This window comes from Marmota marmota, unplaced genomic scaffold (assembly GCF_001458135.2).
Source record: "Marmota marmota marmota unplaced genomic scaffold, marMar, whole genome shotgun sequence".
Taxonomy (NCBI): domain Eukaryota; kingdom Metazoa; phylum Chordata; class Mammalia; order Rodentia; family Sciuridae; genus Marmota; species Marmota marmota.
In genome coordinates this window covers 325124-350532 of record NW_026000081.1, presented here as the reverse complement: position 1 = coordinate 350532, position 25409 = coordinate 325124, and the positions used below count along the sequence as shown (strand labels likewise).

Sequence of the window (25409 nt, the reverse complement as noted above, 5' to 3'; positions counted from 1 at the left end):
TGCATATCTGTTGAGACAAAAAGATTTCCTATTTCATTTTTATCCTACAAAAAGAAGACAATGTCATTTCTATCACTAGAACTTTTACCTCCTTTTCTTCTTTTTGTTTATTGATTCATAAATGTTTTCTTCCATTGGCATTCTGTAAGGGAGAACTTTAGTTAGTGCTCCCTGGAGCATTTAGCCTGTCATCCCCAAGATACCTCAAATAATTAGAGCAGAGGGTAAAATTTGGGGGAAACATTAATCCACTAGTAAAGTGTTATAACATTAGGCATGATTATTATTATTATTATTATTATTGATGGATCATTTGAGGATTAATCACCACATTCATAGAAGAGGCTTGGGAATTCAAATATTGTCAGTGTCTCAATGTGCAAATTGCACAGTTGGCTTTTCTACTGACCTCTACTAGATGATATTTGGTATTAAGAAAGGAGTTAGCCATTATATTATTTTGACTTTCTTAATTACTAAAGAATGGCAGTTGATCTTTGAGCTATTCATGTTTACCCAGTTGATTTCATATCACACTGTAAAATTCAGCTATATACAGGGAACTGACAGATGGTATTTTGTTTCTATAGCAACAGGAAACACTAGATTCAGTTAACTTTGTGAAACATTCTGGCATGTTTCATCTGATAAAAATTCCTTAGTGGTACTAAAGCAAAAGTGGACAATCTAGAAGGCATTTCCAGGAAGCCTGGTACATAACACAATTCCAGAAATTTAGGACTTGATAACATGATACTGTTATTTGTCACATGAAATTTTTGAAAGTTAGTTCAATTGTATATAAAGCTTGTATTACAATAAGAACTCAAGCAGAAATAGGAGTAAAGTTTTCACATTTACACAAAATTATCAGATAAAACATGGAAATGTTAAGAAAAAGTAAAAAGAAATGTGTTTTCATTTGTATAAAATGTTAAGTACTGTAGGCCTAATGTTTGTGTACTTATTTTCTATTGCTTTTTCTTTCAATGGAGACTCATGGCTAAATTTGGGCTTAACACTATTTCTGTAAACAGACTTAGATGTTACAAATTAAACTTGGTATTCTCATATTTGGATCTAAAAAAGTAGACTAGGCTTGGTGGATGATGGGAAGTCACTTTCCTTTCTCAAATATGGTCTTTACTGTAGAAAGGTGAAAATTTAGAAAATTAAGGGTAAAGAAAGAGGAAAAATTTTCTCCATGTTTAATTAAAAATACTATTTTTTAGCGCCTAGACTCAGCAAATTTGGAGTTGGGAAGGATTTTAAAGAACATCTCAGCAGTCTCTCATTTTAGAGTTGGAAAGTTTGTGGTTTAAATAATTTAGCTCATGCAGAGCCAAAGCTTCCTGATCATTTTTAGTCAAGATATTTAAATTCAATACATAAAATCATGTTTCCTGAAGTACATTAACTCAAGTAAGTACTTATTTTAAACCAAGAGCCCTCTGTCTGTAACCTAAGTATCCCAGGAGAATTCTTTAGGGATCCCCTGAAGCAAACTGTCATAGGAATAAGCATATGTAAACTATGGTAACTGTATCTTTAGGTCAGGTGCCTTTACATTTTTTTCTTCCTATGAACTAAAATGAGACCTACCAAAGAAATTTACATCATATTTGTTCATAGAAATAGACAAAAATAGTCTGCCTTTGTCCTACGTAGCTCTGGTTTGCCCTAAAGCAAAACAGCCCTTAAGGAGCTTAGAAGTTTTTAAAATAGTAGGGTGTGACCTTTCTGGTTTACAGTCTTTACTGTTTGTAGAATAATAAAACATTGGGGAGGAAGAAAATAACATTCAGCTTCAAGAAACTTGGTGTTTAATTACTATTATTTTCACTAATTAAGAATGTAAAGGAAAATAAATGGGGCTCAAAGTATTTGTAAGTAAGTATGTATTTTATTCTGGACACTTGATCGATCGATCGATCGATCGATCTATCTATCTATCTATCTATCTATCTATCTATCTATCTATCTATCTATCATTTAAGCCTGATAAGATTCTAAGCTCCTTAAGGGCTGTTTTGCTTTAGGGAAAAACCAGAACTAGGTGGGACAAAGGCAGACCGTTTTTGTCTATTTCTATGAACAAATACAATGTAAATTTTCATTGATAGTTCTCAATTTAGTTTGTAGGAAGAAAAAAATTGTTAAGCAAAACATTTTTCTTTAGTTTAATCTGATAGAAGTAGGAAGAAAACCTGTTATTTTAAGCCAGCAAAATTGGTCTGTTAAGGTCATTTTAATTCCTTTGTTTAGTCCTCCACTTACCTCCCGTTATATGCACTATTAAACATCAACATTAGGATTCTCCTGATTGATTTTTTTTTCTTTTTCTCTCTCTCCTTTTCTTTCCTTCTTTTTCTGTATTAAAGAAAAACAGCAACAGCATGTTTCTCCTGCTTACCGATTTTCTGATATTATGCAAAATAATTTCTTTGCCTTCTGTGGAATTCATGCCTGAAGACCTAAGGTTCTTCAGATATCTAAAGAAAGGTTTTAAGCCTTATTCTAGCTGGTAATTTTCTCCTTTGTTGTCTGGCTCTGAAGTAGAAAAGCTATCGTAGGAGGGGTGTGGTTTCTTAAAAAACAGCATTTCAGAGAACCCTGGCCCTTTTTATGTAAATTCAAAGAGATCTTTGCTTCAAACCTTACAATGCCAAAATCTTCTCCTTTGTGACTATGATAAGTTATCTCACTCAGCTTAGCTCTATTAAATAGATCAGGCCCTTTGAAAAGCATAGACTATTAGATACTGGTCAAAGATTAGGCCTTTAATTTTATGCTAGTTGATGGTTTTTGTCTGTTTCCTATTATGAATGATAGGATAGAAAATTAGTTTGAGATCTATGATTCATTATTTTGAGGACTAGAAAGTGCCAAGAAAATTGCTGTTAACCCAATAGACTTAAAATGCCTTTTAGCCTAATGGTCTTACATTATGCAACATGAGGCAATCCCTTTTCTGATGCTAGAAAGGATTTGTACTAATTCTGTGTCAAAAGTGACTTAATTTAAGGGACTGGGATGTGGCTCAGTGGTAGAGCGCTCACCTAGCATGTGCAAGGCACTGGGTTCCATCCTTAATATCACATATCAATCAATCAATCAATAAAATAAAGGTATTGTGTCCAATTACACCTAAAAAAGTGTTTTTAAAAAGTGACTTAATTTAAAATTGCATTTCATTACAACATGATCTTAATAACCGGAAGTCTGGGAGCAACACTAATTCTGACAATTTAAGGATTTCTGATCTCAGACTATAGTATTTGGAGTGATGGGTTTATGCACTTGAATTCATTATGAGTTCTTTACTCAGCAGCACTTACCAAGTACTCTTTTGCCAGATTGTTATCTGAAAGGACATTTTCCTGAGATATAAAAGAAAAAGTTATTATGAACAAAAAGACAATTATCTTCAAGCTTTTAAGTCACTACATTATATTTATAGAATTATAGTTTTCCTGTGAGTATTCATGCCAATGTGAGTTCAAATGAGATCCAGATTCATTATATACTTTCCTATGACAATCTTTGGTTTACAGTTGCTGTTTGTGTGTATGTGTGTGTGTGTGTGTGTGTGTGTGTGTACATATTAATATATATATATGGTCTTCTTTCTAAGAGAGCCACTGAAGGATCAGAACTCTGAACTTGGAACTAGGAAAAAGGCCTGTTTTTGTTTGTCCTAATATTTTTTCATTTATTAAATAAAAATTTTTGATTGCTTATATATTCCCAGCATTAATATCAAATATCTACATTTTTCTAGGAGTCATATCCTACTTCTTTTCGCAAATCCTGTTAACTGTACTTTCAAAATTGTCCAAACCCACTCATTTACCCCCCATCCCACCTGAATCAAGGCCACTATAATCCTAGCCACTATTGCATTTCATCTCCTGTAGTACACTAGTCTCCTGTCTTTTCTCTCCACTTCTGCTGGTGCTCCCCAACAGTCCATCACCACAGAGCAGCTAGAGTGGTCTTTTGAAAACTTAAATATGATTACTTTCTGTTAAAAATACTGTATTGCATTTCTTTTCAATTGGTGTGAAATCCAGCTTTATTAGCTCTGCTGTTCTAGGAGAACTGTCTGATTGGGCCCCTGCCTACCTTTTCAGTTGATTGTGTTACTCTGCCCTTTGCCCATTATGCTCCAGTCCTGAGCTATCCAGTAAGCTAGCCACTGGCCTTGAGTAGCTGCTGAGCACTTGAAACTTGTCTATTCTGACTGAGATGTGCTGTAGTGTAAAATCTATTTCCAACTTCAAATACTTAATAAGAATAAAATCATGTAAAGCTTCTCAGTAATTTTTATACTGATTACATGTTTATATTAATATTTTGGCCGTATTTGCTTAAATATCAAAATAAACTTCACTTATTCAGTGAAGTCACTAGAAAGTTAAAAATTACATACCTGGCTCATGTTATATTTCTGTTGGAAAGTAACCCTTTAGCCACATAGGCCTTTCTCTTTCCTAGGCTTCTATTTCACTGGCTCTTTTCTCTGCTTGGATTGATCTTCTGCTGATATTTGAAGGACTGGCTCTTTTTCATTTAGATTTCCATTTAAGTGCTGCTTCATTAAATGCCTTCTTCTGAACAGTAGAGTAACTTAACCACCAACTCTCTACCATGCTTTCCAATTTTACTGCAAAGAGCTTGTCACTAGCTGATATTTTGTATTTGTTTGTTTATTATGCTACTCCAGCCCTGCAAAATATATTTGAATGAGGCAGTGACTTTGTCCTATAGTACTTGATCTCTAGGACCTGTGCCTTCCATTAGGTACTCAACATGTATGTGTTGCAAGAGAGAATACATTAAATTAATGGATCCTTTACTGGTAACTGATATTTGGTAGGCATAAGAAAATACAGTGAGTGGGTCAGTTTCTCATTTTTGTCTAAATAAGCATTGAGATCTAGCTTCTAAAAAATGATGTCATAAGTTTAGATTCTTTTTGTGAAATGCCCCCACTAACTTGTTAAAACCTATGTGATTATTTTTAGTTCCCATCATCTATTTATAATTAAAAATATTTCTTGATATCTCTTTGGTATTCGTGTCTTTTAGAATTTTGAAATTTTGACTTCCTAAATAATGAAATGGAGGGGGGTTAATGTACTTTACTAGCTGTTCAGAAATAGGTCTAGACTTTTAAATAGGATAACATGTTTGCTCAGGATAGGCCCTGGTTTTATCTGTTATGCTGATATAATTATTAATTGTATCCTTTCTAAAGGGTGAAATTACATGAGCACTAAAAAGGTAAGGGAAGTCACAATTTGTATCCATTAGCTCCACACTTCCCTCACTTTCCTGTTTCTGTTGCTCTGAGATGCCCTGTGAAGATTCTACCCCTCCTTAGATCCAGGATTTTTTTTGGGGGGGGAGGGGTGCTGGGGATGGGACACAGGGTTTCACATGTGCTAAGTGAGCACTCTGCCACTGGTCTACAACCCCAGTCCCTATGCAGGGTAAAATTTTGTCTGCTTGAAGAGCCTTTCCTACATTTCCCATTGAAATGAATGTATTTCTCTGTATTTATGATAGGAAATACCTCTTCAGTAAACCTAGTAGACTGTTTAGTTAAAACTATGCATTAGATTATATTCCCCACAATTCCTCACAGGGTACTGTGCAGGTTATAGTACTTGACTGAAATTAGAGAAAGAGATAAATGGCACGGAAGGGATAGAAAAGATCTTCATACTTCTAAACAGGAAGGGATATGAGGCAAGCTCTACTGCCTGGAAGGTGCTAATCAAGTGCAAAGGAAAGAAAAAAATGAATAGCAGTTGCTTGTTTTTTGTCTTCCTTGTGAATTTATATTCCTAACTGGAGTGACAGTTATGTGAGGGGAAATGTTATTTAATGCCACAGTGTGTCCTTAAATTTTATTTTAACATCTTTAACTCATGATGATTATAAGGCACAGTTTAATTAGTTTATCTTAGACTGATCAGTCATCCCATATGAACATTATGCATTTTTTTCCTCCTGAATAATTTTAGTGAATTGATATCCTCATAAGTCATACTTCCTTCCTATACTACTGTAGATTATTTATCCAGGATGTACTGTATACCTGACTTTAATTAGGCATATACATATATATATACATATAAAAATACACACATATATATATTTACGTATATATGTATACGTAAATATATATAATTATTTTTTAATGTACCTGTAATTTCTTCCTTTTTATTTTGAAAAAAATTCAAATTTATGGAGACATTGTAAGAAAAGAACAAAGAACTCCCATTTACTCCTTACTTGGATTTACCACTTGCTGATATTTTGCCACATTTGTTTTATCCCTATCCTTGTATAGGCTCATTATTTTTAAAAAAAATTCCTGAACTGTGTGAGGATTGGTTGTAGATATTATGTCACTTAACCTTAAATACTTCTGCATGTATTTCCTAAGAACAAGGAGATCTTTTACAACTGTAGTGCAGTTAACAAATTTAGAAAGTTTAGGTTTATAAAAGAGTATTTTCTAATATCTAGTTCATATTCAAATGTGCCAGTTTTTCCAATAATGTAAACAGGCCTGTTGTAAGAAAGGTAATTATAATAAAACTTCTCTTCTTAGGAATGGCATACGATTCATCCATATAGCTTTTCAATTCCCTGATTAAAAATAGAATAAAGCAAACATTTGGTCATCATAAGTATTTCCTTTTTAAAATCCCCCTTCTCTTTAAACTGAATTATTTGCCTCACCTCACCTAGTTATGTAGTCTGTGTGAGTGGGTGGGAAGGCTGGAGAGCATAGAAAGGATGGAGGTGAATCACTGCTCTTAGCAAGGACCAGGATTGTCTTCAGGAAGTTTTACTGGTACTTCATGTAACAACTCTGGTGTTCCCAATCTGTGGAAAAACATGCCACAGATATTTGAACATAAAAGTAAAATTTATTATTGGCTGCATTTAACTCGTCTTGCTGCTTCATCCTAGTCCCTGCCTGAAGATTTGGTACTCAAACAACAAAAGAGGAACTCAGATGAGACCACTGTAACTCAGCAGTCTATATCTGATTCCCATGTGGCAGAACTTCAGGAAAAACTCCAGCAAACAGAGGCCACCAACAAGGTATGATTAGTCCTGTGCTCCTGGAGAGCACAGGATTTTCCTGAGGATGTGATTGGCTGTAGTCCAAGTCTTTTGACCCGAGTAGGACTTGAGAGGTGAATTCTGTGGTCTTCTGATGCTCTAGGGAACTTTCACTTATAAGTTTAGTCCTTTCCTTTATTTCTCATCAAGATTTTAGCGAGGTCTGCCCAGATTCCAATATCTGGTATCGTTTAGGAATGTAATTAAAACTTGCACACAACCTTTAACAGTGTAAGGTATCACTTTTTGATCTTTGTGCTTTTGATCTTAGCTTAACTTCACTTCTTTATAGCTCATGGATTTTTATGTCTGTTAGAAAAACAATGCCACAATCTAGGATGCTGAGTTTCTTGCCTGCTGAGTCCTTGTAGTATCCCGTCCTATATAAGATAGCAGAAGCTCCTTGGTCTTAGGTGAGGAATCCACAGTGACTCATGTGGACAAGTGCCTACTATAGCTACCATTATAGAGAAAGCATGGTGCATGAGAATTGGGGCAACTGAGTATTGAAGGAAGTATTTCACATTTATTTCTATTTCCTTGTGTTGATTGGCTTTAAACTTTAGTGGTTACTGTATGTGAGAAAAATAAGAAAGTACTATTCTGTAAAAAATTCTTCAGAACCTGGTTTTGAGGAAGTACTTTGGTTGCGTTAAAGTTTAAAGATATCCTTGACCTAACAAACTAGCAAACTATTTTTTTTTTAATTCAGACTCTTCAAGAGAAACTAAATGAAATGAGCTCTGAACTAAAGTCTGCTCAGGAGTTATCTCAGAAGCAAGATGGTACAATTCAAAGCCTCAAGGAAACTCTGAAAAGCAGGGAAAATGAGGTAAAATATTTAGCAATCAAGAACCTGTGAGAAACCAATTTGTCCCATCAAAGTAGACAGTATTCTATATTTTGTAGAAATATGTATTATCAGACTAACAAATCTTAACCTGGAAAAATTGTATCTTAACCTAAATTGGTGTTTTGTAAGAATCCTGTTACTATACAGGCAAGATAATTGAATTTATATTTAGTTTGTTAACATGTTTGGCACTTCTCTCTCATTTTCAGACTGAGGAGTTATACCAGGTGATTGAAGGTCAAAATGACACAATGGCAAAGCTTCGAGAAATGCTGCACCAAAGCCAGCTTGGACAGCTTCAGGTATGTGAACGTCATAGGGAGAGACTTCAGTTGGGTATGTGCCATTTGGTTTTATGTTTTGTCTTTACAGTCTTCTCAGGTGTTCAATGCTTGCCCTCCTCGTGAGGATAATTTCTTCTCTTTCTTCAGAGCTCTGAGGGTACTTCCCCAGCTCAGCAACAGGTGGCTCTGCTTGATCTTCAGAGTGCTTTATTCTGCAGCCAGCTTGAAATACAGAAGCTTCAGAGGGTGGTACGACAGAAGGAACGCCAACTTGCTGATGCCAAGCGATGTGTGCAATTTGCGGAAGCTGCAGCAAACAAGAGTGAACAGCAGAAAGAAGCTTCTTGGAAACATAACCAGGTAAATCATTAACCACTTTGTAGCCCCAAATGCTGACTTTGCCCTGATAGTAACTTTTTAGCAGGACTGTGTATGTTGAACCTTAACCTTTGAGTCATTTTTTTAGTCTGAGTAATTCAGTTTAACATTTGTTGCCCATGTGTCATGTGCCAGATATTGAACTACATTGTGGAAGTATAATGGTGAATACCACAGGCTCCTTCCTCTTAACTTACTTACAATTTAGTGTGAGAAAAGCACATGAACAGAATATCAGTGTGGTTAATACTGCAGAGGAGCCATGTATGGATTTTTATAAGAATATGTAGGAGGGGCTGAAGAGGGAGTCAGGGAAAGCTTGATGAAATATGAGGTGTTCTGGAAGCAGGGGGAGGTGTGAAAGTGAGCCAAACAGAAAAGTGGGGAAGAATGTCCAAGGTCTAAGGAATGGAAAGTACAATTAATCGTGTAATTTGAAAAATGTCTAATACATAACTCTTAAATGAATTTCTTTTTCTTCTTGGTTGAGAGTATATTCTTTCTCACTCTCTCGGTCTGTCTTGTTTGAAGGTCTTAAGATCTTTTTTGTGCTAGCTTCTCTTAGACTCCCTGACACTCAGATTTAAAAGTACAGTTTTTGAAGCATCTTCCTGGTTTAGTACTTTGGATGATAAATATGAGACCTGAATTTCCTTTAGAAGTATTAAAATTCAGTTGTCTTGATAGTTTGGGGGTAGTGATAGAAGGATAGGGATGGAAATAATTCTCAACTTTTTATTATGCACACAAAGGAAACATATCCTAAGTTTTGTTTAATTGTTATATAGAGCTCCCTTTCTTTTTTTACAGTACGTTGCATATATACCTATTATTTATAAATATCTGCACACATATAAATGTGTAGACCATAAACATGCAAAGTATTCACTTATAACTCATGGGTGTGTGAAAAAAAGAACATTCACTTATTACTTATAATTCTGTATTATTTACATCCCTTCTGATGGGAATTTATACATGAAATATTTAAAGTTAGTATTGAACTCTAATATCAAGTTTATTTCCTACTACCCCCACAGTTTTTTCACAATTTTTCATATCCTATTTGATCCAAATTTCTATAGCAATATTAATAATAGCACTTTCTGCTATTGTATATTTCATTATATATCTTGAAAATTTTAATGTATCTAATGACTATGTAAAAACTTTAGATTGCTTTAAGAAGGGAATATATTTAATTCAGGAATTGCGGAAAGCTTTGCAGCAGCTACAAGGAGAATTGCAGAATAAGAGCCAACAGCTTCGTACCCTGGAGGCTGAAAAATACAATGAGATTCGAACCCAGGAACAAAACATTCAACACCTAAACCATAGTCTAAGTCACAAGGAGCAGCTGCTTCAGGTGAGTGTTTATGACTTCAATGAAACTGTACTCATAGAGCTCTGAAATTCTTGTTCCTGTAATATGAAGGTATTAATCATCTGTGTTGAAATCCTGCTGTAAGTAGAATATTAAGTTGTGGGAATCAGGAAGATTTAAAATAAGTAGAAAATACAATCTAAATCAAGATGCTAATCATCAAGTAAGAAACATCTGCATAGACCTGAAAGACTTAACCGGTATTCAGCAAATGGTAAGCACCTCTGCGAGTTAGACACTATGCCAGGGGTTGGGAAAACAAAGAGATTTGGCTACTCTCTCAGTCTAATAGGAGAAGACATCTGTACATAAATTTCCTGAAAGTTAAATGACAGAATGAAAGTTTTAAAGAAAAATGTGATATTAAGAAGAGTGATCAGACCGGGCGCAATAGCACACACCTGTAATCCTAGTGGCTCAGGAGGCTGAGACAGGAGGCTTGCGAATTCAAAGTGGTGCTAAGCAACTCAGTGAGACCCTATCTCTAAACAAAATACAAAATAGGGTTGGGGGTGTGGCTCAGTGGTTAAGTGCCCCTGAATTCAATCCCCATTACCACAAAAAAAAAAAAAAAAAAGAGAGAGAGAGAGAAAAAGGAGAGTGATCAGTTTTGCCATCTACTCTAAGCTTCACTCACATTGAATCGCTTATATTTCACTGAGTATCTGATTTTTTTCATTGTATGCATATATTGTGTATAAAAGTGTTGTTTTTTTTTTCTTTTCTTATGAATGTACCCCTAAGAAATCCTAGTCTTTTGTGGTGCTGGGGATTGAATCCAGGGCCTTGTGCATGCAGGGCAAGCACTCTATCAACTGAGCTATATTCCCAGCCCAGAAATCCTAGTCTTTTATCAGTGCAAATCGTTCCTCCTTTCTTAGATCTTTATTGTACTATTAGGCAGAGAGTCAAGCAATATACCCTGTGTTCCCCTACTAGTTAGCTGTCAAGCATGCTAGTATGTTTATATGTTGAAGATTGGTTATCAGTTCTATGTATTATATATGTTGTATGTTGCAGAATAGTTAACAATTTACATGAATGCTATCTCTGCTAAATTTTTCCCCCTGCGAAGAATAATCATGTTTTTTATCTTAAATGACAGATTACTTAGCAAAATATAGGAATACAGTTAGTAATAGATAAGTGAATAAAGGAATATCTTTTGTCTCATTAGGAATTTCAGGAGCTCCTACAGTATCGAGATAATTCAGAAAAAACCCCTGAAGCAAATGAAATGTTGCTTGAGAAACTTCGGCAACGAATACATGATAGAGCTATTGCTCTAGAGGTACGTGTTGTGGTTTTGCTTATTGGGCTATAGGTTATTCTATGTACATGAGTATCAAGAAATTTATGTCTACTTAATTTTCTCCTTTGGGGTTTTGGTTTTCCATTCTCTCATATTTTGAAGCTCATTGAGTAAATGGTAATCAAGATAATGAACCTTGTAGAATTAGGAGCTTTACTTTTTGTTACAGCGGGCTATAGATGAAAAGTTCTCTGCTCTAGAAGAAAAAGACAAAGAACTGCGCCAGCTTCATCTTGCTGTGAGAGAGCGAGATCATGACATAGAGAGACTGTGCAGTGTCCTCTCTTCTAATGAAGCTACCATGCATGTAAGAGCAAAATCTGTCTTGACTTGGTATTCCTCTCCCACTTGCATTCTAAGCCTGAAGCATCAGCATCCTCCATCATTTTCTGAAAACCAGAGTATTTGCTTTATAAAGTATATGGATATGTGTGTGTGTGTGTGTGTGTGTGTGTATACACACACGTATATTATTTTTATTTATACACACACATATATATATAAACAAAAGTAGCACTTATTAGTTCCATCATTATAGACTAGAAAGTGAGAAATTAGGGCTGGGGTTGTAGCTCAGTGATAGAATACTTGCCTAGTACACATGAGGAACAGAATTCTATGCTCAGCATCACATAAAATAGACATTATTATTGCTGTATGTATATAGGTGACTGTATGACCAATGTGATTCTGCAACCTGTACAATCAGAAAAATGAGAAATTATACCCCATTTGATTCAAATGTATGAATTGTCAAGATCATCGTACTGTCATGTGTAGCTAATAAAAAAAAATAAATAAATAAAGGTATTGTGTCTAACTTAAAAATTAGAAAAAAAAACTGTGAGAAATTACAGCACTTCTGTTTTTGTAGAGGAAGTCAGTGAATACTGGTTTCTATTTACATGGTTCTAATTTATTTTTCATCTTTGGAAATGGGATTTGGATATAGATACATACACATCCTTCCCCACACATATACATTTTTACATAAGCATTTCCAGGGTATAACTGTTGTTCATCTCATTAATATTACATACACGTCCCTGTATTCCCACAATTAGAACACTTGTTTATTTTACTAATATTTACCATGAGCTTTTTATTTACATACTTATTTTAAAGCTTATATAACTAACCATCTGTCACTTTTTAAAGGAGTCATTTACTTTCTCTTCAGAGAAATTACTTCCTCTATAATGTTTCCATTTTATCATGGGCCTAGTATTTCTCTCTCCACAAACTAGTTAAGAATTTCTAAAAACAAAAAATAAATTAGTATGACATTGTTAGATTAGTTACTTAGTTTTCTCCTCTTGCAAAAAAGTTAATAGGTGCTAATTTAAAGGTGGATCTAATTTCTCATTTATCACGAGAAGTATAGAATAGCTCTTTTAACTTATGATTGCTCTCTTTGTGACTATAGAGCATGGAGAGTCTCCTGAGGGCCAAAGGCCTAGAAGTTGAACAGTTAACTGCTACCTGTCACAACCTCCAGTGGCTACAAGAAGAAATGGAAACCAAATTTAGCCATTGGCAGAAGGAACAAGAGAGTATCGTTCAGCAGTTACAGACATCTCTTCATGACAGGAACAAGGAAGTGGAGGCAAGACCTCAGTTAGCTTAAAAGCAGTTGGCTTAGTGGTTACTTGATTTCATTCTTGACTTAGGACTCTAGAAGTCTGGGAAGCAAGTTATCCAAGTCTTTAATTTCATTTTCTGGGCAAGTAATTGGCTTTCTCTAAGACTTGTTCCCCATATCTGTAAACTTAAGATGATGTTTATCTTTCTCAAAGAAGTTATGTGAGAATTAATGTGATCGAAAATATGCATCTATAATATGATAACTAACCTTTATTAGTTATGGTGCTCATGTCAGGTCAGGTACTATTTTAGGAGCTTAATGGGCAATAACTTATTGAATCCTCACAAATATATGAGGGACATAATATTATCCCTTTTTTACAGACAAGGAAAAGACTTCTGAAGTTAACTTATCCAGGTACCAGCTAGTTAAGTGTCAGAGCCAGTATTCAACCCAGGCAGTATGGCTTCACAGTTTTAACCACCAATATAGAGATAGGAATTGCATCAGCCTGCTTATTAAAACAGTTTTTGTCATTCCTTTTTAACTTTCTGTTTGATGCTCCCCTAAAAGTTTTTGCTGGGGAGAAAATAAATGAAACACTTGGGCTGAGTGTCCATTTGTTCTCATCTAACATTAATTATTATGTTCCCTGAGCAAATAAGAGAAGAATTTATTTCAGAGAACAATATGTAAGTTGGCACTCTATATATTTTATATTGTTAGTGTTTGTTCACTGAGCATGTCTAGCCTTCTGAGTCATAGGCCTTTCCTAAATGCGGGGAAACAAAAGTGGATAAAACATGATGTTTATTCTCAAGAACCTCAAAGCTCTTTCTTCCATGACACTTCTTATAAGCATTTCAATATGTGTTAAAAAGAACTTTTTTTTCCAAAATCTTACACCATTCCTTCTGCATTAGGATCTTAGTGCAACATTGCTCTGCAAACTGGGACCGGGACAGAGTGAAATAGCTGAGGAGCTCTGCCAGCGTTTACAGCGAAAAGAAAGGATGCTGCAGGACCTCCTAAGTGATCGGAACAAACAAGCTTTGGAACATGAAATGGAGGTTCAGGTTCTGCTTCAGTCTGTGAGCACCAGGGAGCAGGAGAGCCAGGTAAGGACTACTGCAGAGACCAGAAAAATATCATTTGTAACATGTGTATATCATTTTACATGATATACGGAGAAACTCCATAGTTTCTCTCCTGCTGTTTATTAAATAGATTTCAGTTTTACATCAATCATCCAAGTGTTAAATGTGTTTTAAACACCACATTTGGAATTGTGCCAAAAACACGTGTTCATTAACTGCATTGTCTACACTGATTTTTTTCTTAATGCTTTGATCATTATAAGAGAACAAGGTATGGAGTTTTGGAGTGTTTTGATTTTAATTCTAAACTATCAAGACTTGAGTGACATTTTATATTTCCATTCGAGGTATGGAAAAACTTACAATCAAATGTATTTTCTTTCGCTGGGCACAGTGGTGCACACCTATAATCCCAGTGGCTCGAGAGGCTGAAGCAGGAGGATCTCAAGTTCAAAGCCAGCCTCAGCAAAAGTGAGGTGCTAAGCAATGCAGTGAGATCTTGTCTCTAAATAAAATACAAAATAGGGCTGGGGATGTGGCTTAGTGATCGAGTGCCTCTGAGTGCAATCCCTGGTACTCACCCCCAAAAAAGTATTTCTCTCCTATCTCAGGAGGAAAAAAAATGATTGGTTTTGAAAGGACATGAAGAGAATATATTCCCATACTCAATATTGAGTGTTAATCTCAAAATAATGGTATACAACTATTTCAGAAATAATTTTTTATTTTTCCCTTCATTTTTATCTTTTTCCTTAAGGGCAAAGACTACTAGTTGACTTATGCTGCATATTAAGGACCAATAGCTCAGAATCAGTTTTTGGAGGAAGCTGCATTCTTACTTGCCTATGTTATGTTACCACAATATTTTCTGATGCTTTCTTGTATCATGGGATAGTGATATTCCACTCTTCTAATTCTCTGGCCTACTGAAGTAAATACACATTTTGTTAGAAACATCCTGCCACATACTTCAATGATCACTTCTAGAAGAGACCTAACAAAATTATTGTGAATCATTTAAGTCTTTGACAAGAGGCTACTAAGTCTTTGAAGTTTCTTTTTAACCTCTGTTATTTGAAAGAATTAGTCTTATTATACATCTTTTTACTACACAGCAGATAATAAAATAATGGAACCTTGGAGCTAATGGAAATGACTGAAGATTTTAAATTCAGCAACAGTATTAGTTATACTCTTCTGCATTCTCAAGTTTTACAGGCAGAAGAATCACCTAAATGGCTTTTTAAAAAAAATACTTTTTTAGTTTAGATGGATACAATGTCTTAGGAAACAGTTATTTCCTATGTGTGGATCCCTAATGAGGACATTAAAGATCTACTCTCTCAGCAAATAGAGGTAAACAATATAACATTATTACCAATAGTCACTGTGTTGTACATTAGATCCCCAGAACTTACTCATAACTGAATATTTGTGCCTTGTGACTCACAAGATTGTTGTTTTAGACAGGATACTCAGGGAAGGCCAATCTGATAAGGTGACATTTGGCAAAGACCTGAAGGGAGCAAACCATCCAGATATATAGGTGAAGAGTAATCCAGGGCAAAGAAACAAGTAAGAGTAAAGACAGTCATCTGTTACACCAATTCAAACCAGAACCTTAACACCTTAGACCAATAGAGTTCTAGCAGAATCTACTTCAGTTTCTCTTATCTGTAATAAATGTGTTATGTTTTTTTTTTTTCAACATTTTGCCTATGAGCAACTTTTTTTTCTACTCACTTGACTGTTTTTCTTTATAAACTGATAGCAAGGAAACTATTTCTTAGGGTCCCAGTAGCTTTTTATTTATTTTTTAGTTGTTGATGGACCTTTACTTTATTTATATGTGGTGCTGAGAATTGAACCCAGTGCCTCACACATGCTAGGCAAGTGCTCTACCACTGAGCCACAAACCCAGCCCCCGCAATAGCTTTTTCTAAATGGTTGGTCTTTAAGCAATTACACTTGAAAACAAATTGTGTTTATTTTACTGCAATATCTTTCTAATGTTATTTGTGACTTCTTCTCACTAGGCTGCTGCAGAGAAGATGGTGCAAGCCCTAATGGAAAGAAATTTAGAATTACAGGCTGTGCGCCAGCATTTAGGAGGGAAAGACTTAATGATGACTCAAACACTCGTCTCTAACCAACAAGCTAAAGCTACTTCCATGAGCCCCAATCTGGGAGAGCAAACTGATCAAGTAAGAACTGTAGACTTATGTAGACTTCATGTCAGCAGCATTTCTTGCTTACATTTCAGGCATATAAGTTTAATAACTTTTAATATGAAACTGTGTGAGAATATTGCAAGTCCTGCCATTGTGATCATAGTTCCTGTGTCTTCCTAAATTCCCCAACTCTTCCAATTTTTAGGCATCAATGCAAATACCCTCCAGAAATGATAGCACTTCCTTGCCTGCTAAAGAGGATGCTAGCATTCCCAGGTCCACATTAGGTAAGTATCAAATTTTGTTTCATGAAAAGATCTTTTGTTTTCCTTCCTGTATCTCTATATTAATAGGTTTGGCCACAACTCTTTCTTTTAACAGAAAAAAATGTTTGGATTCCTCTGAAAGGCTGGAGACATGTCAGTTCTGAGAAGAAATGCCCATAATTTATGTTGATAAGAGTTCACAGTTGGGGCTGGGGTTGTGGCTCAGTGGTAGAGTGCTTGCCCAGCACAGGCGAGGCCCTGGGTTTGATCCTCAGCACCACATAAAAATACATTAATTAATTAAAGATATTGTATCCAACTACAACTACAATATTGTATCCAACTATAATAAATATTAAAAAAAAAAAAAAAAAAGAGTTCACAGTTTACTCCAGGGAAACTGAATCCTAATTCTCCTTTTGAGAGAGTTTTGCAGGGATTCGGAAATGCCAGAGTAGTGTTTCCAAACCTGCACAGCAGGACCAATGGAACTGATACATTCTACTGGATATCTTTCAATAGTGGGGTGCTCATAGTAACTTGACAACACTTACATTAAAGTATTAGGAGGGACAATATACCTGAATTATTTTCCAAGCTCAACCTTATTCAAGGAATGGCTGTAGGGCTTGAACTCCCCAAAGACAATCACATTCTAAGCATGGTGGGAGCAAAACTCAAGTAGAAACCTTGGATTGGAGTTTCTGCATTTACAGAGCAAAAGGTTGGTATTTAGGGTAGCTTTAAGGAAGCTATTTCCCAGAGAATTACAGAAGAAGCTACTGGTGATGATTAATGAGGTAGGGATTATAATGCTGGAACCAGAAAGGGTGTAAACTTAAACAATTAACTTGTGATTTCTTTTGTCACCAAGAATGTAAAAAGTTTGCACCTGTGTTATAGTGTATGGTATTAGATGATTCTGTGGGAAAAATTGCACAAGTTTCATTATCTAACAAGAAACCTTTGCATTGCCCCAAAAGTAATGAATGCTAGATTTGTGTAATTTACTTTATATTTGCCTTTTTCTTTTTAAAATTTATTTATTTATTTTAATTAGGTATATATGATAGCAGAAAAAAACATACTTTCCCCCAACTTTTTATTCTGGAAATTTCAAACCTACAGAAAAGTGGCAACAATAGTGTAGTGAATACCCATATACATTTTTATTAGGATTCATCAATTGTTAACATTTGCCACATTTGCATTATTTCTTTCCGTGTGCACAACATATATAGATATAATGCTTTTTTTTTCTAAATTTCTTATAAACATCATGACATTTGATCTGTAAATATTTCAGCAAGTATTTTCTAAGGACAAAGGCATTCTCCTACATGTTTACAATGTAATTATCATGTTTAGGAAATTTGACCTTAATGTATTTTTACTATCTAAATATATAATCCATATTTAGAATTCTCATTGTCTCAATAACATTTTCTGTAGTTGCTTCTTCTTGCCACCAGGGGACATGCATTGTGCTTAGATGTCCTGTCTTCAGTCTACTTTAATCTAGAACAGTTTCCAACCTTTTTCCTCCTGTCTTTTACAACATTAGGATTTTTGAAGAATTCAGAGCACTGTCTATCATTGTTTCCTCATGGTTAGGTTCAGGTTAAACATTTTTGTCAAGAATCCTATGAGTGATGTCTTTTTGGGTGTATCCCATTAGTGCATATTGGTCAGTTTGCATCAAGTTGAATAATTGGATATACAGGAATAAGTATCAGATCATCAAATGTGGAAAAATTTTTACGTAGTGGTAACAAATTTTATCCTTTGGTTAAGGTTGTAATGTGTGCCAGATCTCTCCATTGTAAAGGTTCATTTTCCCCTTTGCAATTAGTAAGTGCTCTACAGGCTGATAGCTTGAGATGCTGACAGTTGTGTTTCCCAATAGTCAGTGGCTTTAGCATTCTTTAAACCTTGCTTGAACTTTTAAAAATTAATTTCCTAGTTCTTAAATTTTTTCTCTTATCTATTATGAAATTATTTTACAAAAAAGAGTTATCTTGCCCTCATCTTCCCACTCCATTTGTTGTGTAAGTGGATTGTGTCTTTTAAAAAATTATTATAATATCTACCTTCTGTATTCCATAATTTTAGATTTTTATGTCCTATTATTGTCAAACTAACTTACACATTCAAAATTTAACATTAACACAGTTAAAAAGTCAAGTATATGAAAAAAATATTCTCAGAAGTCCCATCTGCTTTCCAATCTTTTCTCTCATGTTTCTTTTCATTCTCTGAAGGAAAATTGTTAAATTCTGTGTTATCCTTAATGAAATATCTTTTTGCAAAAATAAACAGATGAATCATGTACATACATAATTTGTATGTGTGTGTCACATATTTCCCCCTTTTCCAGATAGAAGTATTCTTTTGAACATAGCTTCTTTCACTTAATGTATCCTTGAAATTGCTCCATATAAGTTCATGAACTTCCTCATTCTTTTTTACAGCTGTATATATATAGTCCTTAGTGTGAATACACTGTGACTGATTCCATCTTTTCTCTTTCCCGTGTAGAGTGATTGCAATATTTTGCTATTATAAATAATGCTATAAAAAAACCTGTGTGTGTGTGTGTGTGTGTGTGTGTGTGTATTTTTTCTTAATTGCTGGAATGCGTATTCCAAGAAAATTTCTCAAAAAATGAGGCAGCAGAGATTACATGTTTTTAGTGATTAAAACTGGCACTATGTGTTCATTTTAGGAGACTTGGACACAGTTGCAGGACTGGAGAAAGAACTGAGTAATGCCAAAGAGGAACTTGTACTTATGACTAAAAAAGAAAGAGAAAGTCAGGTGAGTTTTATAGTCAAGGCTAATTTCTAAATTCCTGTTTTGTTTTGTTTTTTTCCCCCAGAATAGTTTATATTTAAAAGAGTACGATTCTTTAAGTATAATATCTAAGTTCAAATATAAGGTATATCTTTTTTCTTTTTGGAAAAAAATATAAATCATTTTATATGTGTGTGTGTTTATATATAAAAGATGTATATGTAAGATATAGATAATATATAACATTGTATATAATATAAAAATATATGTAAATAAGATATATATGCATACATATATATATTTTATCCAATAAGATCCTCTTATTTTTATAATGGGGACTTTTAAAGCTTTTTTACTACTGAAATAATGAAGTTTTTTCTACCCATTAATAACTGTAATAAAATGATTGTAAAACACTTGTGAAAAGAGGAAATGCTATGTTATTGCTGCTTAGAATTATGACATTAGACTCATGAAATTAGAGTTTAGAAGCATTAAACAAGAGAAATTTGAGTATGAGCAATAATATTTATTGAGTACTCTTATATGCATTAGACTGTGCTGAATTCTTAAATTAATGCCAGTGTTCACAACTCTACACAAAATAGATGGTATTGGACTTATTTTATAGATGGAAAAGCTGAAACACTAATTTATTTATTTTTAATGGGACAGGGGTTAGTCCTAACTAATAAATGCCAAAGCTAAGATTTAGACTCAAAGTCTTTTGTGTCTCCAAATACTTTCTTTCTAAGAAGTCATTTCTCGGAATAGATACTCTTCCCCATCTTATGCATGAACTCTTTCTGTCAGTAATTTTCATCCATTTTCTTAGAAGAAACCTGTCAGTCTTATAGAAATCCTTCCTCTGTCTTCCCCATATAGCCAGTTGTATGTCCAGCTATGATGTAGAAGAAATGTTAGGGCTACAACATAGCATTACAGACAAAAACTATACACATGTTGCTATGGCATCTATTTTAAAAGGTCAGTCAGGGGCTGGAGTTGTATGTAGTTCAGTGGTAGAGTGCTTGCCTCATATGTGTGAGACACTGGGTTTGATTCCTAGCACCACCTATAGATAAGCAAATAAAATAGATGTCCATCAATAACCAAAAAATATTTTTAAAAAAAGTCAATGTCATGGGTTCCTAAGTTAGCTAGCTCAGTTCCTAGCTTTTTCTACCTTTTTTGCTATAATTTGATTTATAATATAAAATCTGTTTATATTTATGATGAAATTGTCTTATTATACCTTTTGATTTTATTACCATATTTTTGCTTATAAACCAATTCATGCATGGCATTTTAAAAAATTAGTTTTTAAATCCCCTAATCCTTTCCCTTTTTTCCTTTACTTTAGCCATTGATTGATTATTCATGTCAGATATTTTAATTTTCACATACTATTTCTGTTTTTCTCATATGTACCAAATTCAGAGTAATGTTACTTTTTGATTCTGTTCTGTTTTCATGATCATAAAATTATAATGCTTATGAATGAATATTTTGAATGAATGATATTTAGCTATTGCTTAACTTCATGAATCCTTAATCCATTACCCTCTTCTAAGTCCAATAACATATAAATGTATTACCACATTCCATCTAACATGAGGTATTTACCAAAAGCTATGTCGATTTTCCCCATATTTCCTGTCTTGATATTATAGTAGTATATAGATGCAGCAGTAGTTACTTCATTAATTCCCTGTAATGTGCCAAGTACTTGTAAAACATTTTCTGTATTTCTTATGTAGCCCTGAAAAGTAGCTATATTATTTCCATTTTACACTTGAGGAAATCATTAGTTTAAATGCCTTGTAAAGGAGTTTATGCCAGGATTTAAAACCTGTGTCAGTCTTACCTGCAGACCTTTTATCATGCTGTAAAAATGTTTTCTTCTTCATGTTTTCATTTTTCTTCAATGGAACCAAGTACCTGGATGTCTGTTTGTTTCTATCTATCTATCTATCTATCTATCTATCTATCTATCTATCTCTTTGAAGAGGATCTGATAAATAGCACCCTTTTTTCATACCCAACCCTGAACAAATTGAGAAATAAAACAAATTGGTGGCAGATAGCCTGAAGCTTTATCAGATTTAATACTGACAGAGTCTTAGAAAACTTAATGTAAGAACCGATGTTGGACCTGGATTGGGTAATTGACCTGCTCAGTCACAGGCAGCATTGGGCCTGGCAGACTATTCTGTGGTGGGCAACAAACTGCCTTTGGAGAAGCAGTGATAAAAAATAGTCTTCCTTTAGGCCAGTGTCTTCTAAGGAGAGGAAGTGGGGGGTGTGAGCCAAGCAGGCCTGGTTTATTCTTCCACTGTGTACAGATAAGTCAAGTCCCTCCCCCTGATTGGGGGCAAAGAAATGTCAAGAGTTACACTAACTGAGCTCCTTCAGCATGGAAGGAAAATGAAGGTAGTTAAAACTATCAAATAACTGTTACTAAATCATATGAGCCACACAGTTATACTGCAAGCATTGATGGAATTAGAAGATACACGAATAAAATTTTTCTTACTTTTGACTTAAATTTTATGTGCTTAAGGAAGAAGTGTTGCTTCCTTTAGGAAGCTTAATTATACCTTAAATTGGCTTCTCTACCATCTCTCTTCACTTGTTCCACTGAATTTTTAAAGATTATCTTAAAATAGTTCTATAAAATATTTATTTGAAATAACTTGCCATTGCCGTAAAGATTATATGGAATACGATACCTACAGGAAAGACATTATGCCTAGTGAATCAAGTTTGCTTCCACAAGTTCATACTCTGGATCTGCCACTTACTAGCTCTGTGATTTTTGAATTGGTTCCTTAATTTCTGTCTCAGTCACCTCATCTGTAATTTGAGGTGTAGAAGTCACCTTATCTGTAAATTGAAAAGTAGTTGCCCCATAGGATTTCTGTGAGGATTCATTTGTTCACTTGTTCATTCATTCATATATGGGATACTTTCTGTAAGCTAGTGCAGGGCTGAGGTAGTGAGCAATATCAACAATGTCCCATTCTGGCTCTGTGTAATTTCTACTAGAGAGATAAAAGACAAGAAACATGTTATATTATAAATTATAATATGTTATAATAATTATGCCATTAGATATTATAAATTATAAATATAAGATTTCCTTGATATATTTGCTAATATAAGCATTATAAAATATTATGATATTATAATTGAAGATTAAAATGAGTGATACAAAAAAAATGTGATAGAAAGTAACATGGATGGGGACCACCTTAACTGGAGTGGTCAAAGAAGACTTCTTTGAGCAGATGACACTGGGGTCCTGAGGATGGGAAGGAAGCATCCTTGGAAAAGATATTTCAGGCAGACCGAGTAATAGGTATAAAGCCCATGAATCAAGAGTCTGTGTTACAAGAACAGAAAAAGTCTTGTATTCCTAGAAAGTGAAGAATAAGGATAAAAGTGGCTGATATTGAAGGACAAGAAGTAGATTAGCCAGATCGCTAAGTTTGTGAGAACAACTCAGCTATGGTTATTATCATAATTTTTAATGAATTTGTTATAACGATGTTTATCATTTTCTGATGAGGAGGGAAGGAAAATACAACACTGAAAGTTTAGGGCCTACAGTGCTAACTGTGTGTAAGATTCCATTGCAGGTGGTAGCATGTTTAGTAGGAAGCATGTAATATTTAGTGATCTCTGATGTTAGCAGCTATTTTTGTTTGATGCCTTATTTATTAATTCATTAAGTTTTGCATAATGGAGGTGTTCTATAATGTTTTAATCTATTAGCTAAGGAACTTATATGAAGAAGAACTTCATCTTTTACTTCTGCTAAAGATAACCAGTTTTTAGGTGTCATAATAAATATGGTTAAATTAAATAAATTTGATGGTTTTATACTGCTAACTCAAATAGAGGAACACCATTAAAAACAACCATTACAACTTCCCATGAAACAACATTTGGTACCATGCTGTGTGGTTATTTATTTGTTCCAGTAGAGCTCTGTTCATGTTCTTGTTTTCTTTTGCATTATTGGCTGATAGTGATGTGATATGAAAAGCAGTTGTCTCATTGTTGAAATGTAATTGTGACAGCTGTTGTTTCCTCTACCTGCTGACTCCAGTGTTTCTTTTGTCCCCAGATGGAACTTTCTGCTCTACAGTCTATGATGGCTGTACAAGAGGAAGAGCTACAGGTGCAGGCTGCTGATCTGGAGTCCCTGACCAGGAACATACAGATAAAAGAAGACCTCATAAAGGTCTTTCAAAGCTTTTTAAAGACTATTGGAAGTGTTGGAAACTCAGATTACCTGTAGGGCATCTTCAAACAATATGTGGATACATTTGGTCCCTTGGCCAGTGCTTATCAATATCCCACTTGAAAGTATAGTAGATTATTTCAAGAATATCTGTTCCCTTGCTCCTCTGCTAGAACAGCTTTTATTACTATATTAATATCTATACTTATTACTTGTTTTTTAATTTCTAGGACCTGCAAATGCAACTGGTTGATCCTGAAGACATACCAGCTATGGAACGCCTGACACAAGAAGTCTTACTTCTTCGAGAAAAAGTTGCTTCAGTAGAATCCCAAGGTCAAGAAATTTCAGGAAACCGAAGACAACAGGTAAATTATTGAAATACAGACTTTATTTTTTTATTTGAAATAAGCAATAGAAAGACTGTCAATCTCAACTACTTTTGAAAAAAATCTAGGTCAGTTGATGGTATTTCATAGAGAATCCATACTCCACAGTACCTTGCTCAGTAGCAGTCATACATGCCTATTTCTAACCTTTATAGTTCTGAAAGGAGTAGCAGTTGCTTTTGGACACATACTGTCAGTTATCCTTCACTCTCAAACATAAGTCACTTCTCTCTCAATTAACTCTTTCTCATCTGCCTGCATTTAGCCATGTTCAGACGACTCCCAATTTAAAAAAGGAAGAGAGGAAACAACCCTGCCTTTGCCTTGAGTTCCTCTGTAGCTCTACTTTATGCTTGACCTTTTCAATGCCAAATTTTTTTCAAAAAGATTTATTTACCTATGCTCTACATCCATTACCATTACTCTCACTAACTGTTCTTATCATCCCTCCCCCGCAGCTTTAATTTTAGCTTAAACATCTCTGCTATTTACACATTATCATAGCCCATTATTTTTATGTCATGTAGTATATCTCACAGGACATACGTATGATTGATGGATGTCTTTTCCTCCCACTAGATAGTAAGCTTTTTCCTAGAATTAGAACAGAGTCTGTCACATTAAAAGGTGCTCAGTAAATGTTTATTGCATGAACATTGAAAACTAGAAAGTCCTATTGTATGTTTCCCTCTTTCCTATCCTTTCTTACTGTTTTTTGGGCTTCTTTCCTATGCTTCTGACTTTTGTCTCCTTTTTTTTCTTTCTTGCGCTCATATCTGAATTCAGCTAAGATATAAAATGATATTGTGTCATTGATTAAAACTGTAAGATACTACAGAGATCTTAAGTAATAAAAGACTGGGACTTTTTGGTCAGAGTATGTGCAAATACATTTTTCTTTTTTTCAGGATAAACTTGGCCTCACGCCTCACTTTTCCATTTGTATGTTGCTTCTTTTCTTTCTTCAGTTGTTGCTGATGCTAGAAGGACTAGTAGACGAAAAGAGTCGACTCAATGAGGCCTTACAAGCTGAGAGACAGCTCTATAGCAGCTTGGTGAAGTTCCATGCCCATCCAGAGAGGTAAGAGAGTAACTTTTCCCTTTACTAAATTATTATTATTTTTATTATTATTATTATTGAGACAGGATCTCACTAAGCTGCTGAAGCTGGCCTTGAATTTGTGATCCTCCTGCCTCAGTCTCCCAAGTCACTGAGATTATAGGCATGTGCTGTCATGCCCAACTTTGTTTTTCCCTTTTTTTAAAAAAAAATTCCTTTTATTCTTTTCATTTCTTTTATTTCTTCTGTTCTTTATTAAGTGCAGATGCTAATAATACCAAAGAAGAGAGAAAAAGAAAGCTGTCCAGTTTGTTATTTGTTGCATAGATGGCTCCAAGCCTCAGTGTCTAAATCTTGTCAGGAATAGTGTGTTTCACATAGTTAAGTGAGGATTAAATGAGAAGACAGCTTAGGCATCTAAACAGTGCTTTGCATATGGTAA

The 25409-nt window shown here is 34.6% G+C and overlaps 1 protein-coding gene across 38 annotated transcripts in view; it reads left to right on the top strand.

Annotated features, from left to right (window-relative positions):
* Positions 1 to 25409, top strand: part of Pde4dipp2 (myomegalin) — a 220159-nt gene that overhangs the window by 144931 nt on the left and 49819 nt on the right. For all 38 annotated transcript variants that reach the window (XM_048815056.1, XM_048815040.1, XM_048815051.1 and 35 more), the window contains 15 exons: positions 6991 to 7125; positions 7859 to 7978; positions 8209 to 8301; positions 8431 to 8643; positions 9869 to 10027; positions 11223 to 11336; positions 11527 to 11664; positions 12784 to 12963; positions 13866 to 14060; positions 16076 to 16243; positions 16416 to 16497; positions 19202 to 19293; positions 23402 to 23518; positions 23749 to 23886; positions 24876 to 24988. In XM_048815056.1, coding sequence (XP_048671013.1) covers positions 6991 to 7125; positions 7859 to 7978; positions 8209 to 8301; positions 8431 to 8643; positions 9869 to 10027; positions 11223 to 11336; positions 11527 to 11664; positions 12784 to 12963; positions 13866 to 14060; positions 16076 to 16243; positions 16416 to 16497; positions 19202 to 19293; positions 23402 to 23518; positions 23749 to 23886; positions 24876 to 24988 — 2057 coding nt within the window. The remainder of the gene's footprint in view (positions 1 to 6990; positions 7126 to 7858; positions 7979 to 8208; positions 8302 to 8430; positions 8644 to 9868; positions 10028 to 11222; positions 11337 to 11526; positions 11665 to 12783; positions 12964 to 13865; positions 14061 to 16075; positions 16244 to 16415; positions 16498 to 19201; positions 19294 to 23401; positions 23519 to 23748; positions 23887 to 24875; positions 24989 to 25409) is intronic.